The following is a 15,599-nucleotide window of genomic DNA, read 5'->3' on the forward strand; positions in this document are numbered from 1 at the left end:
CATTGTGTGCACAGGCTGTTTTTTAAGTGAAGGATGCAGTGAATGCATGAAACAAAGGATGAAAAGAAAATGTAAGTATTTCTGTCTATAAAGGATTGTTTAATAACAAACACCTGACTACCATGTACACCAAGAGAAGAGAATAGACACAGTAAAAGATACAATGAATTTGTTTACAATCAGCTCATCTGAACTGTGCGGCGTTTTAACCAAAATACGCACAGTGAATACATATAAAACTAAAACCCAACTGCAAGATAGCTGGTTCGGTATTCTTCACTTTAAAATTGTGGTATATCTTTTTTTTCCTCTCAATCTTTCCTTCAGTGTCAAACTGTGTTCATGTTGTATTTCATTGTAATTCATTCTTAATGGAAAATGTATGAAACCAGAAGTTTACATACGCTATATCAAAAGACAAATGCTTTTTTTGTCCTCATTGTCTGACATGAAATCAGACTGAATCTTTCCTGTTTTGGGGCAATTGCAAATAACGTATTACATACAGTCAGGGGTGGCAAATCGACATTTGGGGAGAAAAAAAAACACACCATTTTGGCTTTGGCCGCATTTGTTTCTACAGGTAAGGTAAATGAGCTTGTTTACCTGGTGGTTGAGTAGAAGCACCTGTGGCTAAAATCAAATCGTGCCAGTCTATTTCCTTTCCAAATCTTGATTTCTCATCTCTGCATACAATCAAGCTCAAAATTATTCAGATGTACCTGAGGAGTACGAAGAATTTCAGGCTTGACTGGACATGTGGCACATTGAAGTTGGAGTGACAGGCTGAAATTCCACGTCCTCCGAAATTATTAATAAAAACCTACTTCTTTCATTTTATCCTACGATAACTACAATCTGAACATCAATGTTAGCACTTTCGGATGAGTTTTATAGTGGGTGGGCGGTCAATAAGAATTAACATTCACAGTGGGGTATAAGTATTGCTGACTGGATTACCAAATACTGGACATGGCTGACATTCAGGGATAGAACTACTATATACAACTGTGAGAGGAGGCATCCACACTGAACATGGGGAGAATTCAGCCATCCATTCGTAAGCAGGTTTCACCAATCTGTCACACAGATACGGATCGTTTTGACAAACGTAAATACAAAGAGCGAGCCGTTGATGGTTCATTTCAATCTTGAAAACTGTACTTTCCAAAACAGATGAATGAACACTGAGCGCACCAGCACAAAATGCTGCTTGGTAACAGTCAATCGTTTTTAAAATCACAATGTAGCCATGCCAGACAGTGTAAAGGTGTAGACAGTTCAGTCTTGAAGGGCATATAAATTAATTGCGTAAATCAAGGCTTGACGTTCACCAGACCACTAACACAAAAGTCCCTAACCCGACACCCCCCTGTAGTGATTTAAAAAAAAATACATTTTGCATTCAGTTGCAACTAGCTAAATACTGCCACTGTGTCATACAGGGCATCAGACATCAAGAATGACATTTAATGGACATCATTTACAAAAAAAAGTGGTTGGCTTGTCCTATTCGAAAAGTTGATTCCAGAGTTATCAGCAAGGGGAACATTCAAAACCTGTTCACTTTTAGAACTGGAAGCAACAGTTTTCTCATTACCCAAAGAGCTTCTGTAGTTCACTCAAAAGATTTTCCCATGGAAAAGAAAACCTTTTTTTCTGAATAGATTTTCCAATATTGAAAAGTATTAAATTGATCTAAATTGAGTGATGAAAAAAGCAGCCCAAAGTTGGCAAAAGAATAGGCAGGGTGAAGAACAAAGTTCCATCCGTTGTCCTTGGACAGTCCTACTTGCGTGGTCGCTGACAGGATCATTGGCTACTATGTTTTGTACTTGACTCGGTACTTGTTAACAGTGAGATAATGCAGCACCTCTGGGTTGCACGTTGTAGTACAGGGCAACAGGCCTTCTCGTCTGTCTCCCACCAGCCAACTCCGGCAGTCGTTAGCCATGTCGCTTGTCACATGCTCTTTGGCCCAGGTGTCCAAGCGGGCTTGAAAGCGTCTGTGCAGGCGTCTGTGAACCCGTTTATGGGACTGCAAGACACATCCATTTAAAAAGAAATAATTATAATAATGAAATGGACTTCAAGTTATAGTATTCAAAATTAAATCGATTAATCAACAAGTAATCGATGATCAAATGAACCGATGACTATTTTAATAATCAAGTAATTGTTTAGAGCCACAGTTTAACTTAAAATTGTCCAAATCTTCTTATTTCAGCCTCTCAATAGTAAATATTCGCTGATTTCTGTAACTGAACCTGTTTCAAAAAGGTTAGTGAGTAGAGTAAATCAGTCACTCTCATGTAATATTGCTTAATTGTGAGTTGTTTTTTAAAACCACTAAAGAAACAATAATTGGTTGTAGTGTTGTCATGATATCAGAATTTCAGTAGTCGGTACCAATACCTGTGATTTACCACGATTCTCGATACTAATTTGGTACCACGGTACAAAAACAACAAAACAGAATCCACTTATTTTTAAAATAACTAATTCAATTAAAACTGCTAAACTGAATAGTAAACTTTATACATTAAAAATGAGCAGCAGTGGCATGGAGCCTTCAAGTCACACATCAATTAAAAACAAGCAAGACTGATAATAAATAACAATATTCAACTATATACATTAAAAAAAGAGCAGCAGTGGCATGCAACCTCTCAAGCCTCAAACCTCTCAAACATTATTTGCATGTTGGCTTCTTCGAATCTATAATTGCTCTGGTTGCATCCGCCTTGAATGCAAAATATTTCCACACACGACTCTTTGAGCGACCTAGCTTCTCAACAAGCCGGCGTGTTGGACTTCCACTCCCACCTGTTGAAGTCATTGTTATGAAAGACCGAAAGTTTTCTTCTTCAGCGCTGCTGACTGCTGCTCCATGCTGCTCGCATGCGTATACTGCCTCCTTCAGTTTCGGCAAGAATCAACGTAGCTCGCCGAGTGAAAAGTTAAATATTCGGTAGTCGGTACCACAAAAAGCAGGTATCGACGTATTTTTTGTGTGTTGGTACCAAATTGGTATCGAAAGTATCGGTTCTTTTGACAACACTAATTGGTTGATAGCGTAATTAGGGGCAACGGTATTGTAATACATTTTAATGCAAAGTGAAATCATCAAACAAATAATTGATAGGATAATAGATCCTAAAAATATTCTACTTCAGAGGACAAACAGTCAAAGAAAATGTATTGCATTTACGTGTGTCAAATTAATGTTTAGACCCGTTTTGTGTTCCAAGGCTGTAGCTGACCCAATATCCAAATGAGAACAAGTGGGACAAAAATAAAAGGATAAAGAAGAAAAAACTGTGAGTGTGGCTCTTACCTGATGAGCGCGTGTAAGTGCAGTGTGCCTGTACATGAAGTCCTCGGATTTGCAGACATACACCATCTTGTAGGAGTTAAGCTTGAACATGCACTCCATCTTCAGTTTGCTCTTGTCACCTTGCAACTCGTCCGAGGGGCCTGTGGTCATCCTCTCCTGTTGCAGCTGTTCCCATCCTCTCTGGCACTTCCTGATTCTCCTCAGATTCCTGAAAGCCAAACAACGGTTGACAGGAGTAAGACACGATGACTCAAAACAGTCAAACAACACCTGAATAGTTAACATATCAAAAGTGCATCCTGTTTACGGGTTAGGTTCAAAGGGTATTTTTATTGAGTTCAGCATGTCACATGCTATTTCACAGCCTTGTACACACTGAAAAGTGCTGTCTAGTCAAATTTGAGAAGACTGTCCCTTTCAAGAACAATGTTTACACCCATGCATTGCAACTCACCAAGGAACAGAATTAGATAGGAGGTCAAATCATTCGGGATATGGGGGATCTATAAGAGCAGCAGAGGCAGCAGTCGTAATATTTCCAATACAGTGACATTGACCGTAGCACAGGGACAGTGAAAATTCGCACGAAAAAAGGAGAACAAGTCATTTTAGTGAGCCCGACACTTTGCAGATACGAAAATAATCACCCCACCGCAATGAAAGTTTGAAATATGTACTTACCGCAGAGAGTATGGGTGAGCGCAGACTGAGTGCATGAGGCTTATTTTTGCATTCAGGGCTCCACTTAAAAAGACAAGACACAGTCTTTCCAGGCCAATTTCGGGTCAAACTGTTAGAAACAAACACTACAGAATTGCTGCCTTGTTGAATACCAATCCCAAATATGAGCGGAGATCACTTAAGATGTTCACATACTGCCACCAACAATGCAGTGTTATGATTATGAGATGAGAACCAACCGAACGAAATCTGAGAAGAAATTGGATCTGTGCGGCCACTGAGGTGATATTTTTTTTTTTTGTGAAGAGGGGCAGAGTTTTGGCTGTGCTGCTGACATCTCATAGATTTAGTGGGGAGGCTGGGCAGGGGATAAAATGATGTAGGCGAGCCCAATGATGAATCATAAATCAGAGAAAGCAATTTGTGCAATGGGTTGAAATAAGGAAAGACAAAGCAAAGCACAGAAACTGGTCAGGTTGTTTGAAGGCCTTTTGAAATGTATATGGTTATGGACAGCCATCTCAAAAGACAAAAAATACTGAGTGCTCGACTTGACAAGACAGGCTTCACATGTGGAACATGAAGACAAACCAGACATTGACAGGCCCTCGTGCACAGCTCAAAAGTGTCAAGAAAGAAATAGACCAACATATGAACATACAATTTAGAGGATCATTTTTATTGACAAAGCCTATTCCTCTTTACAAGTGATGCAGAAAATGTGCTTCACCAGAGTTCAAAAAACAAACTTGAGCACAAATCTCTCAAATGGTGGTAAAACCTCACCCACAACAACAACAGGGTCAGGGAGTGCACGTTCCCAGTCCTTACAAACGTTAACACTGAATTGAAACAAAGGGACGTGTTAGGTTGTTGACAATTGAATTTGCAAACAGAGATGAAGTCACGTACAAGACTCTTGCTTTGAATACAGTTGCAAAGATGGCATGATACGCTCAAGATATTTTTCACAAAGTCCTGATACAATAGCTTTCATTATTCAATAGTCAAAGTCGTGCCGAAGAAATTGTAAAAAACAAAACAATGCGACATGGAGTCTGCCCCATTTGTTTTACTCTGTTTGTGATTTTCCAAACTATGTCGCGACGCCACACACTGAAAATCGTTTCAACTCAACACAAGCAAACTCGTAATCAAACCAAAAGTCTGCACAAGTTGGAATTCCAAGCCATGATAAAGCCAAACCCTTCTTAAAAATCTTTTAACTCATAAATAAAAACCCATTTAAAAAAGGAACTCAATAATTGAATACATAATTCCCTTTTGTTAAAAGAATGACTATGTAAAGTGCAATCTTCCATGAGAGGCAGAGGTCTGAAACTGAACAAGCTTCCGTTGCAACTGTGGCATCACATCTTAACTCTGCCTAACTGTGTTGTCAGTCCATTACCACGCACCAAAACCATAAGAGAGACTTTTTGTTTCCCGATGTGCTATTGCTCTTGTTTGTGAGGAGTTGTTTGGCACATCAACAGCTGAGGATCAGGACGGAAGTTGAACGAGAGCAGACAAGAGGGAGACATGGCTGGGGCCTCACCTGGGCAGGAACACTGGTTTCTGGGCCAAATGCTCACGCAGCTCTGCAGAAGTCGCATCTGAGTTCAGGTATCTGCCCACATAGTCCGACCACCTCTGTCGAGTACATGGCAGAAGAACATTACGACCTCATCTAACGTTTAGTGACTATAAATACTAAATGTTTGAATTCACATACTAAAATGATCGTGCTTGATTATTTGAGTACTTGCCTCTGCAGGCTCATCAGAGTTCTCCTCTTCTGTGTCCAGCAGCTCCATTCCCATACAAACAGAGTCTTGGTTCTTCATAAACATCAGCTGCACCAAACAATAAAAGATGAGAGTTCTGTGTGCATCAGAGAGTATGGACAAGCTTGGGTTTACAGTACCTTGAAGCAGTTCTCTTCAGACATGAGCTGTTCTGATTTGCGCTGGTAGGTGCCCTCTGCTGTGGCCCGGGACGCCTGAGTGAGCAGGGAACCACCCGTGGCTTTATTGGCAACCTCACTCAGGTACAAGTCCATCACCCGCACACATGCGTCATCAGTGACGAGGTGTTGGAGCTGTAAACGACAATGACTTTGCAGTAAGAAGACGCAATTCACCATATTTCCTCGATCGACTATGGGGGAGATTGAGAATAGAATCAGTTGTGTGGCTGCACAGACTCCATTTTTTTTTTTTTTTATCTATTCTTGAGCTACATGTCAATAAAAAAGGACTATGCCAACCTGCCGGACGATGCTCTGGATGAGTTTATCCATTGTGAAGGCAATGTAGGCATGGATGGTGAACATTTCCCTCAAGGAATCCTCATACTGAGCTGGTTCCATGTTACCATCCAAAAGGTTCCGCACCATTTCCAGAAAGACGGAATAATAATCCTCTACTTCAACATCCACTGGAAAAGGAACAAAAAGTAAGTGGTGGACATTTTCTTTCATCACAATATTGTAAAATTGAGTGCGGTTTCAGTACGGCACACTTACTTGGCTCCCTCATCTTAAGTTGGAAGGCTGTATTGTCATTCTTTTCTTTTTGGAGGCCAAACATTTCTTTTTCCCAGTCTCTCTCACGAGCATCTTCTTCAATCTGCTTCTCAGCGTACCCGTAGATTCGCAGCAAACGAGAGCAGAGGATGTGATGAAGGCGCAAGAAGATGTACCAGTAGTTATTCACATAGAACAAGTTATAGGCCTCATCGGTGGCACGCAACTTTTGAGCTGCCATGTTGCTGAAGAGGAGCTTGGACTTTGACGGGTTGCTGCCTGGCAGGCCATTATGTTTTTTGCTGCCATCTAGATCTGCATCCATATCCTCCACTTCCTCGTCATCCTCCTCCACATCAGAGAGCTCGCCTCGCCGGGCGAAAAGCAGATCGGGGATGAAGTGGCGTATGATCTGTTTGATCTTGTACTTGTCATCTTTCTGGATGCCAACTTGTCTCTTGACATGGTGAATAATGAGGGCCGCGGCATCTTCTAGTATTTGACTGTCTTCGTAGGCCAGGTTCATGTGTGGGCCGCTAGGAGGAGGAATGGCAGGATCCTCTGCGGCACGCTCCTGACGCTGCCACACAGCCACAAGTTAATTTCTTAGACGGTCACGTAAATGTTGGACTCATTTTGTGTTTGTATCAATCGCTTACCTCATCATACAGCATTTCTATTTCACTGAGCAAGGTCTTTGAGCGAAACACTTTGGTGTCATTCTGTTTGAAGTTGATGCCTTGGTGGTCGAGTGACTTCAGATAATACTTTTCATTCTGTTCCCGCCAAATTTTGTTGAAGCCTCTCTGGGCTTCTCTCCACTCTTCTTCTTTGATCTTTAACCTGAAGCCATGAACGAAAAGGCAAAGGCTCAGTTCCAGCGCGAAACAAATGTATTGAATTTAAATATTTTGAAAAATAATACATGCTATTAACCTTTTTATCACTATGGGGACACACACAGTTGGGTTCTTCTTAAGACCATCAATGATGTCGTTGGCTCGGTCTCCGTATATCCTCTGAATAGCTTTGCGGTGAATGACCTCTGAAGAGCTGCCCAACGTGTTGTCCAGCTTAAAGCGCAGCTGCTCCTCCGCAGACATTCGCGAAAGCCTCTGTTGGACTGACTCGAGAGCTCGAATCGTGGCAAGATTGGTCTCCAACACAACGTCAAGCTGAGGGGATGCAATTATAAAAAATTGAATGCAGACCCCAAATGGTGAGAAAATGGGCGGCCATTACAAGTTGCGTCAAAACTGTCGAATCATTAAAATAATGAATGAAATTAATAATAGAAAAGGACATTGTTATATTTGGGCTCAGTTCTTTATCTTTATTGCAAGCTACATTAATAGTAATGACCAGGAGGTTGCCTTCTCAGTTTAACTATTTAATGTATGCCAGAAAGATTCAGAAACAGCTATGGCGCTTCCTCTGCGAGATTGCAGAAGAAGGCCTAAAACCCACCTCCAGGATCACTACTCTAATACTCTTGGCCGCCCTCCTGCAAGGGGGAAACTCTGCCTAGCCTGTGTGATAATGTGTGAACTTGCAGTCTTCACTGAGATCAACTCATACGTGTGTGAAAAGACGTCATAGAGAAGGGAAAGCCAGTGAAAGCAAGAGAAGGTTAACAACAAGATAACAGTACAGCTCAAGCTACCAAGATAATCACATGTGCCCAAGAGGCCAATTCTAACGGCACCAAACTTGTATAGTCTTGCAATACAGCATCAAGAAAAGCATGACAAACAGGCACATTTGTCTTGTATTTTAGAAGAAACGAAAATGTGACCATGTGTACAATGGATGGAAAGCTCCTGAGAAGACAATTGGAAATAAATTCATCTTGCAGAGGGAGAAAACTGGGCCTCTTACCTCAAAACGCTCATCTTCACATCTGTAAATGTGCTCTTCATACTGTGTCTTTTTGGAGCTTACAAAAGTCGAATCTTCAGACCATGATGGAAATGACACCCATGTGTCATTCAGAACCTGAAATAGGACATTGATTGATTGATTGATTGATTGATTGATTGATTGATTGATTGATTGATTTATTTATTTAACCTTCACTCTAAAGAGATCAAAACCCAAAAGGAGCTGATGGTCAACTTTTGACTAACCTCTCTACATAGTGGCGTCCTTCCGGTACATTTAGGCTGCTGATAGCTCTTAGGGAGAGCTCTGTAGCTGGAGCCCAGTCTCTTGCAGGACGCATAGTCAATCTCCATGGCGATGCCCTCCGTTGCCCGCTCCTTGGGTAAACTCTCCGCATGGCTCGACTCACCCTGACTTGATTCTCGGTAGCCCAGGAAGTTTTTAAACCATGTAAACAGTTCTGGGAATTTTCTGTCAATTGTGACATAATTTACGTGGAATACAACGTTAATACAAATAATATACTGTAACTCCATATATTGTTTGAAGAATTAACATCTAATTTAAGTGTGCAGCATCATTGAATTCAAGTTAAGTGTTTTCAAAGTTACCAATTAATGAAATCAATCAGAAAGGTAATATGAACTTACCCAAGAAATGGGATGACTAACTGAACCAATTCAGCACGGGAAATCACCTCCTGGTTGAAGATGTGTAAACAACGCAGGAAGCTTTCATATGCCTCAGAGCTCCTGAGAGCTTTCTTGACCTGTTTGCAATGACAGTCAAAAGTACTTTTCATTTTATGCTCACATGAAAAGAAAATACTTAATGAGGACAACCATACTGTTTGTAACAATTTTACCTTGTCAAAGAACATGCTTTCAGTGCTGTTGCTGTGCTTTCCAACTTCGCCAAAGCCATGATGGTCCTTGCCGACTATTTTGGGTTTCTTCTGCAAAACATCAAATAAATACAGCTATGTTAGGTTGATATATTATTTTAATGATAGTCTTGTTGATAGCACATAGAACAAAGCTATGTCATTTTAAAAAGCAGGGATTATATGAAGAGTACATTTACCTTGAGAAGGGGTGAGACTCCCACAGCTCCGGGTTTTTTGACAGTCAGCCCATTGTGGCTTAATTTCTGTTTATTGTTTGGTACTGGTCTCTTTACTGTCCCGCCATGATCATTACGCACAGAGTCTGCCCTGTCAGGTGCAGTTTTCCCAAGCAGCTGAGCAGAGGAAAGAGCATAAATATCGCATTATACAAATGTTGCAATCATTTTACAGGACACATCTGGCTTGGAGAACAAAAAGAAAACGATTTTACAAACATCCCTGCTATTTGTGTATGCTGCACCCCAGAACTAATCTGAATTGGAGTCAAAGACAGCTACTGTTAAAGCTACAGACGCCAATGGGTTTTGGTCATATTAGGAGCTGATAAACTACTCACCATTGAGCTGTTGGCATCAGGCAGGAACTGTCCAAATTCTGACAGCAGGTCTTCCTGATTCTTGAAGAGTCGCGCCACTTGAGTATAAACCTCCTGCTCAGTCAGGGCTGGAGTGTAATTGCCTCCTGCCTCTTTGGCATTTCGCTGCTCTTTCTGCAGTCAATGGGCATTTATTAACTAAGTTGACAAAATATACAATAGTGCTCATACAAAAGGTTGGAGCGCTTCCTGACCTGGTATGTATGCAGGATTTCCAGAAAGGATTTGTAGATGTCTGGCTGACCCTGGAAGCGATTCTTGATCTTGTTGACGTAGTTTATCGCGTGGTTGAATTCCACTGGCTGATTGTTCTGTGGAGGCGGCCCACCAGACGGTGTGCTGCTTACTGGTGTGTGAGACTGAACTGAAGGTGAGCGCGGTGAGGTGTAAGATGGGATGGATGGGTTCGGCTGGCTGGTGGGCGTGTGGACTGGAGACTGCATGGCCTGTTGGAACAAAAACACATGTGGAACAGACAACTATTAGAAAAACCTAGGACATATTTTGTCCAAGTCATGAATCTAATGGAACTAACCTTGTTGACTTTATTTGCTGCAGGCTGGGTGGGGACAGGTGGGGTGACAGTAGCAGTGTGTGGGCCAGCCTGTGGCACAGTCTGGTGCTGATGCTGGTTTAGAGGCTGGCTGGGTGGTGCACTTACGGGGGGGATGTTTTGAACAGATATACCGTAAGGCGTGATGTAGTGAATCTGGCCTGGCGTGGTCACGTTGACCAGATCGTTAGTTTGAACCTCAATTTTATATCCAGGTGGCAAGAAAGTATTGAAGCCCATAATGAGGTCGGGATGGCCCTTGAAGAGTTGCGACACGCGACTGATAACACCTGGAGTGTCTATGCTGTGATTGAGAAAAACGTTTTTTCTTGATTTAAAAAGAAATATATTGATGCAATTTTTTAACATATTGTGTAGATTACTAGAGCTTACCTCTGCGATTTAAATTCTTTCATAATATCCAGGAAATCATTATACACTTGAGGCTGATTTCCAAACTGAAGCTTCACTTGGTCAAGATATGACAAAGCATCTTCAACCTAAAACAGAAATTAGTGCACCAACGTTAATGACTGAGGTTGAAATGACAATTTCTCCATCATTCCCAGTAAATCATAATGTCTCATCACTGGTGAGCTACTTTTAGAACAAGCCCAGGGGGGGTTTACTTATGTGGTCCTTGGACGTTACCATAGGCACCAGGTTGTTGACGCCTGGTATAGTGTATCACGCAACCAAATGCACACACATTTAGCCATTTTCAGATTCGGTCCTCTTTTCTTACCTTCAGACGCTGAAACTGCTGCTGTCCTTGTGCTGAAGTCATGGGCGCAGTTGGATGCACATGACCTTGGACCACCCCAGGGGCCTGGGATTGGACTGCTATGCTGTGTGCATGGGCTCCAACATGTTGTGCAGAACTGTTAAGTCCGTGCCCACTTGTGCTCTGGGGCATTGTCGGCACCTTTTGGAAAAAAAACAGTTTAGACCCGTCTCTAAACGGGAAACTCAGTCAGCAAGAACTTTAGCTTGAAGACATCTGAGACTCAGATCGACTGGGAATGATTGAGTGGTACTGGGTGGTTTGAATCTGAGTTTCCTTCGTGCTCTCTTAATGTTGTTTGACAGCTCTCCCTGGACTTGTGTCAGTACTGGCTTTGTCACATAGTCTATTTTAAAACATATCTGTTAGGGCCAAACAAGTTGTACACTGGTTTGCTTTCCTTGGTGATCATCAACAGCAATTTCAAGTTTCTCTTGTTATCTCGTTGATTACTGGGGACGCTAAAACAATATGTAACATTACACTATTGTGTCGGAAATGTAGTCGACCTGGGATAAAGTGTTTGTTTTCAATCCAAACCGACAGGAATATTATTTTTAAATTTTATCTCAAGTGCCCCCACCTTGACCCAAAATTGGCTCTATCAAACAAAGAAATTATTCAAACAAAGGATTGTTAGGATCGCTCCACTGGTGGTAATGTTGAAATATGTGAATGAGTGACATATTAATAAAAAATTCCATCTGCATCGCACCTCCCTTCCATGAATCTACTCATTAGAATGAGGTTGCCATTGGTAAAAGTAATCTATGGAAATACTTTGACATAAACCATTGTTCCATGGGATTACAAAGCATCTGGTGGTGGCCCTCAAAATATGACTGCTTGCCACAACTTTGTCCTTGAACACCATTCAAATACAAAGAGGAGGGGTTGCCTACAGACATAAAGTGTGGGAAATGGTCTTAGCGGAGCCTGCTGTAGCACCATACCTGGTAACCCTGGGGTAGAGAATACTGGATGCCAGATGATGGCTGCATATTGTCTGTAGCTGCCTCTATCACAGTGGTAGTTGGGGCTAAAGCCCTCTGTTGGAAGCTTTCTGCAATGCCCTGCACTGGGGTATGCGGTTGCTGGGGTGCAAATATGGGTTCCTGGTCCTCCACATGCCTCTTCATTGTTGAAACATACTCAAAGGGGCTACAGGAAAAATAAATAAATAAATAAATAAATAAATAAATGATGAAAGACAGTGTTTAACTTATATTTGTTACTGAACTTGCTTTGTGGAGACTAGAGAGTGGTAAAAATAATAAGAAAAAACCTGATCAGGTAAAAAAAAAAAAAGATGAGGCAGTTTAACTTATATTCATTAGAAACTAATCTTGTTTTGTGGAGACTAGAAAAAAAATGCTGATTAGGTGTATTTGCAAAACAAAAGACAAGTGATCCTAATAAGGATAAGGTTATAACCAGAAGAGAATGGATGAAAAGACAATTGGATAGTAACCAACCATACTCTCATCTGTGCTTTTAGTTTAGTTAAAATGTTCTCTTGAGTATGTGTTCTACCTGAAAATATTATCTGCCGTGTTAGCACACAATACAATTACAATTCTTTATATCATAACACAAAAATGTCTTATAATTTAACAATGGAACATTTTTGCGAATGATCAACGACTGCAAGATAGCTTTCAATTTGGACTGTAACTAAGACACTAAATCAATCCGTTGTCACTATTCATTGGTTACACTGGTGTAGAGAGGCAGAGCATCACACAGAGGCATTTTAAATATTTTACACCCCTCTAACAAAAGAATCTAACCAAAATGTTGTCAACACAGCGTTGTACAATGTGGTCTACTTCAGACTTCGCCAAACTTTTTTGAGCCATGGAACATATTATACATTAGAAAACTCTCACGGAATACCATTAAATAAAACATTACAAAAAGTGAATCATCTAAAACGCATTTACATTACCCTTATGAGCCCTCTTTTTTTTTTTTTTTTTACCTTAAAAGCCCCTTCGGCACCAGCTTGTGGCATCTTCTTTCAGAAAGAGCACAAAACAGCAAATAGGTAAGTTTTCAGTGACTAACAGACGTCAGGTCCTAAAAGAGAAAACAAAATCCACGTGAACATATGAATAATAAACTTTGACTTTTTTAAAATAGGTTGGTAAATACTGTAAATTGAAACAATGGCGATTTTGTCTAATTCAATCACAAACAAATGAGAAATATGGGCATGTTTGAACACAACACTCCCATTTGTATGGATGGCAACAAATGCCATGTAACTGAAGAGCATTTGATTTCTATGGCTATCATTACTTGTCGGAGATCGATACATATTAAGTGACAATGAATCATGGCAGACAGGTGGTTGGGAAAAAGGTTCTTTTTATGTATTATTTTAAATAAACGCCGCTCATATGCATTTCATATTATTGCAAACACCAGGATTTCGAAAAAGTTTCATTTGTTGACGCTCCCTGAGCAGGCAGACGTCAGAGCCTTGGGTCGGTTCGGGAGGGAGAGGACGCGAGGCGAGCACAGTGCCGCTTTGTCGACTCGCTGCTCTGCACCAAATTGGGACAACACGCAAGCGGAGCGCGCGGTGTTGAGGAGCAGGGATCGTGTCAGATTCATATCCAGTCGCTAGTATCGTCGCCCAAAAGGCTCAAGGAATTTGCTGATGAGTTAAATACAACGAAGGTGGCTGTGTAACGATTCCAAAAGCTCCGATTTGCTGCCGTGTCGCTCTTGTTGTTTCGCTGCTGCCGTGAGGCCGATCCTTTTCCCCTCCCCCTCCCAGTAAACGCCGACTTTAACTCATCCGTTGTCGTCGAGCCGACCGCTTTCGCTTGTGATGGCTGACGTTTGCATTCGCCCGAAATGAAGTTAGGTGGCGAGCAAGCGAGTCTTTGCCACTCTTAAGAGTTGGCGATATAGGCGATCACCCTCGACAGAAGGGACAGATGTCGGTGTCTTATGGCAAGTTATCGCCTCCATAGATGACAAACTCAAAAAGACGAAGTGAATGTGCTGGGTCGTTACCCTTGCGCTAGCTTCCACGTTACGACGAGTACAGCGTTAAGTTTGGTTGGGAATTCACAGTGCTGTCAAGTAAAAGGCTTTCACGTTGATATAAACGCTTGGCTCACAAAACTTTGCAGCGCACGCTGTGAACTAGATTGAATCAAAACGTCTTGCCAAGTCCTCCTTTATGCTGTTAGCCTGACAGCTAAATCAAGCTCAGAAGAGCAGTCTTACCTCGTTAGCCTTACTCACAGTAACTTAATAGTAAAAGTAAATGCCCAATACAAACTTCACATTTCAAACAACCGGAAGACAACAATACATAAAAACACTGCCAACAAATAATCGGCAAGCGCTCAAACGCTTTCCTATTTGACAAGGTTATGTAGCCGCTAATGTGCTACGTTAGCACAACAAGCACCCTCACCAATGCAAGCTATGGTCAGCTAACTAGGATACTTAGCTTACCTCGCTGGGCTGCCTCCAGCAACAACGCTGCCACATCAGTGACAAAATTTCCCCCCAGCAAACCTCACAGGCGCATTAAGATGGCAGTGAAAAGACGTACGCTTTTGACTGCTTGTCCACGAAAATCGACAAAAATGAAATAGTCCGCGCCATTAACAACAGGGTATGTATGAAGCGGCGTTCGTTGAACATTAGGGGCGTGACTCTCATGGAGGAAGTTTCCTCCCAGTCTTTACTCTGATTGGTTACTTGAAAAGATGAAAACAAATACATACACTGAAGCGAGAGCCTGGTCAACTTGGAGGGTGGAGATAGATAGATACAAGTGTTGAACTGGTTTTACTGTACTGTCACATGGTGTAGAATTAATAAAAAATATTTAAAAATTACAATGATTCATTTTAATCCCTCTATTTAGCCAAATATGGTAGAATCTGCTCACAGTATGATCCAGAGCAAGCAATGCTGCACTGCAAAGAACAATAATAAACACATGGCTTGTATCACTTAACATTATATAGAGTCAACTCCAATAAGGGATTTATGACATAAAACTTTAAAAATGCTACTGATATTTACTAATGTGAAATGTGGAGATACATTTTGCAATCAAATCTGAATAAAATGGCATCACTCAGACACATCACTACAAATCTTTGCCTTTCTAGAAATAGAATTAACTTGTTTCACAATAAATGGTAATATTTTATGGATCCTTAATGATTGATGAGTTACTTTCACTACAGCAATTGCCATATAAAGCTGTTTCTATAATCATATTTGGGTCTACTAAGAAGAGTTTAGATATTTAATTACCATAATAATAGTAAAATATTAAAAACAAGTATTTTAAATCG

The 15,599-nt window shown here is 41.1% G+C and overlaps 1 protein-coding gene across 2 annotated transcripts; it reads right to left on the reverse strand.

The window, feature by feature from the left end:
• Positions 1-78: 78 nt before the first annotated feature.
• LOC125967366 (paired amphipathic helix protein Sin3a) lies at positions 79-15,046 on the reverse strand. 2 transcript variants are annotated; one of them, XM_049718389.2, is made up of 22 exons: positions 14,743-15,046; positions 13,247-13,344; positions 12,219-12,426; positions 11,227-11,406; positions 10,875-10,981; positions 10,464-10,785; positions 10,123-10,374; positions 9,890-10,042; positions 9,510-9,665; positions 9,292-9,381; positions 9,077-9,195; positions 8,672-8,897; positions 8,424-8,540; positions 7,482-7,720; positions 7,205-7,388; positions 6,546-7,125; positions 6,288-6,457; positions 5,946-6,119; positions 5,788-5,874; positions 5,577-5,671; positions 3,338-3,545; positions 79-2,038 (listed from the first exon to the last, which is right to left on the reverse strand). In XM_049718389.2, exons 3-22 carry the CDS (start codon positions 12,402-12,404, stop codon positions 1,823-1,825), a joined length of 3,861 nt encoding a protein of 1,286 aa, XP_049574346.1. In that variant the 5' UTR covers positions 12,405-12,426; positions 13,247-13,344; positions 14,743-15,046; the 3' UTR covers positions 79-1,822. The 2 variants fall into 2 exon arrangements, with proteins under 2 accessions (XP_049574346.1, XP_049574347.1); XM_049718390.2 differs by lacking the exons at positions 79-2,038; positions 3,338-3,545 and adding an exon at positions 4,677-5,514 and having other exon boundaries at positions 14,743-15,045.
• Between the last annotated feature and the right edge of the window lie 553 nt (positions 15,047-15,599).

Source organism: Syngnathus scovelli, chromosome 4 (assembly GCF_024217435.2).
Source record: "Syngnathus scovelli strain Florida chromosome 4, RoL_Ssco_1.2, whole genome shotgun sequence".
Lineage (NCBI taxonomy): Eukaryota > Metazoa > Chordata > Actinopteri > Syngnathiformes > Syngnathidae > Syngnathus > Syngnathus scovelli.

Excerpts from the sequence above, each read along its gene's own strand:
- LOC125967366 (XM_049718389.2), bottom strand. The coding sequence starts at position 12,404 with ATGAAGAGGCATGTGGAGGACCAGGAACCCATATTTGCACCCCAGCAA. Across the intron at positions 9,196-9,291 it reads AAAGCATGTTCTTTGACAAG|GTCAAGAAAGCTCTCAGGAG; the intron begins GTAAAATTGTTA and ends CATTGCAAACAG. Across the intron at positions 2,039-3,337 it reads CACTTACACGCGCTCATCAG|TCCCATAAACGGGTTCACAG; the intron begins GTAAGAGCCACA and ends TGTGTCTTGCAG.